General features: G+C 29.5%; 1 protein-coding gene across 1 annotated transcript; it reads left to right on the top strand.

Moving 5' to 3' along the window:
* The first annotated feature begins 904 nt into the window (after positions 1-904).
* On the top strand, positions 905-1,635 carry LOC124887627 (auxin-responsive protein SAUR32-like). Its single transcript, XM_047397219.1, has one exon. The coding sequence runs from the start codon at positions 1,108-1,110 to the stop codon at positions 1,516-1,518; it is 411 nt and encodes a 136-aa protein (XP_047253175.1). The 5' UTR covers positions 905-1,107; the 3' UTR covers positions 1,519-1,635.
* The last annotated feature ends 782 nt before the right edge of the window (positions 1,636-2,417 follow it).

Here is a 2,417-nt window from a genome sequence, read left to right as displayed (position 1 = left end):
ATAAAATTTTTTAACAACATGACATGCCAAGTAGGAGAGAACAAGGTTTTTAAAGTGTTGAGTATTTTTTGAGGAAAATAGGAATAGCTGGGTGATATTCTTATCCTAAAAGAAACAAAAGTGATATTTGTAGGCAATTGTAAAAACATAAATGACTATTCATGGAAATTACTCCTGCAATTTTACTAACGTACAATCTTCTTTTTTCCTTTTTTGTCATGATTTTTATATTTTTCATGATAGGTATTGGGTGGGGTGAGGGGACTGGGGGTGGGGAGGGAAAAAATATCTTTTTATTTAAATTTTTAAAAATATTTTAAAATTATTTCTAAATTTTTAAAAATATTTTTAAATTAAAAAAGATGGAGGGAAAAAAAGGATCCTTTTTCAATTTCTTTTTAATTTTAATATTTTTTTTAAAATTATTTTAATGTAAAATTGGTCAAAAATTGACCCCCACTCACATCCCCAGGCGAGTGGCTACACTCTCTTTGTCCTAGTCACCATTTCAATGCCACATAGGCAAGGTAAACGGTCAAACGCTGCAAAATGTTGATTTTTAATGGGTTAAAGGGTCGATGATAAACATGTAAGTAGAATTGTCCAACTTACAAAACCGACATAGTACAGGGATCCAGAAAATCATTTTTGTCAATATAAATTGAAACATAGAAAGTACTTGATCTATATGTTCGATTTTGTGACTTATAGTATTTTATGTTTTTTTATTTCTATTAATTATTATTAGTGGTAGTACCTTATATAGTTTTTTTGCTTTAAAATCACTAAAATTTGATATTTAAATACATACTAAAAGTAATTAATTTGACCCCGCTCTCCAAATCCCAAAAAAAGAAAAAGAGCATTAGATAAAGAGAAAAAAAAAAAGGTATACTGATAGGAAAAGATTCATTAGTGATGCAAAAAAATTCCCAAGTTGCAAGCACATGGAGTGGACCCTATTGACTTTTTCTCACCATCTTAGAAGTTTCATCTCCTTCAGCTTCATGTATGAATTCCCTTCTTCTTAAGCTCTTTTTAAAAAGCAAAACAAATTCCACTACAATAATCACCTTACCAAAAACATAAATATTCAAAAATTCCATAATGGGGAAAGAAAGAAAAAGCAATTGCAAGGGCATCATGATTAATCATCTTATATTAAAGCTCAAGAGCATTACTCATCTTCAATTAATTCCCAAATATTCCAATAGGTATCAATTTGATGTTGTGGAAAGTGTGGACACACCAAGAGCAAATGAGGAAGTTGTACCAAATGATGTTAAAGAAGGTTACTTTGCTGTATTTTCAGTGAATCCAAAGGAAGAACCAAAGAGGTTTATTGTGGAATTGCATTGGCTTACTGATCCATCATTCTTGAAATTAATGAAACAAACTGAAGATGAATATGGATTTGAACCAAAGGGTGTTCTTGAAGTTCCTTGTCTTGCTGAGGAATTGCAGAAGATTTTGGAACTCAACATTGGAAGTAATGTCAGTGCTAATTTTGTAGTTTAAGTGTTGATGTTATAGTTCCTTGTAGTTATAGCTAGGTTAAATTTATAAAATTTACATTTTGTTGTCAATATAATAATATTTCTAAAGATTAATCAAATTATTTTTGATTGGTTAAAATTTCTTTGTTGTCAAGTACTTTGATTACTTTATGACTTTGTAGAGTTTATTCTTGATTAATTCCTTTAACCTCCTCCAAGCCTCTTTTCTATTGGCCAAGATAGCTAGAAATGTTTATTGTTTCGGTGACGTCCACTGCCTCTACCCCTCAGTATATATTAGCTTCCAATTATATTTATTTTATTTTTTTTAAAAAAAACATTCTTCTTACCCTCCCTTCTCAGGTTATCACTAGAGCTGTCAATACGGGTTGACCCAGTCCATACGAATTTTGAGTTTGACGGGTCAGGCCGGACTGGTCGATTTAAATGATGGGTTAAAAAACATCAAGCCCACGCTATTATCCTGTGGGTTGCGGACCTCACGGGCCAGTTCAATTTTTAAAAAATAATATTTTATAATTTAATTTTACACTGTTAATAAACATAAATATTTATCATACAATAAGACATAGTATTAATGCTTTTTAATCAAATCTCCAACACCCCAAAAATAATCCTAATAACGAAATTAAATAACTTTTGACATGAATATAAATAAACCACAAAAAATGTCAATAATTCATTCACTAAAAATAAAAATGAACTCTTCAAGAAAAGCTTTCATGACATTCATTATGTTAACATCAACACTTTATTCTTCCTCAAGCATCTCTGAATCATCTTTTGATAAAATTGTCTCATAATCTTCATTTTCATCTATAATTTATATACATATTAATTAATTAAACATTAAGAAATAGTAAAATTTCGTAACTAATAATATTTACATGTATACAAAAA

The sequence above is a fragment of the Capsicum annuum genome, chromosome 10 (assembly GCF_002878395.1).
Source record: "Capsicum annuum cultivar UCD-10X-F1 chromosome 10, UCD10Xv1.1, whole genome shotgun sequence".
Taxonomy (NCBI): Eukaryota; Viridiplantae; Streptophyta; class Magnoliopsida; order Solanales; family Solanaceae; genus Capsicum; species Capsicum annuum.
This window is presented reverse-complemented; position numbering and strand designations above follow the sequence as displayed.

What these genes read in the sequence shown, in the direction of transcription:
- LOC124887627 (XM_047397219.1), top strand. Translation starts at nt 1,108, where the DNA reads ATGGGGAAAGAAAGAAAAAGCAATTGCAAGGGCATCATGATTAATCAT.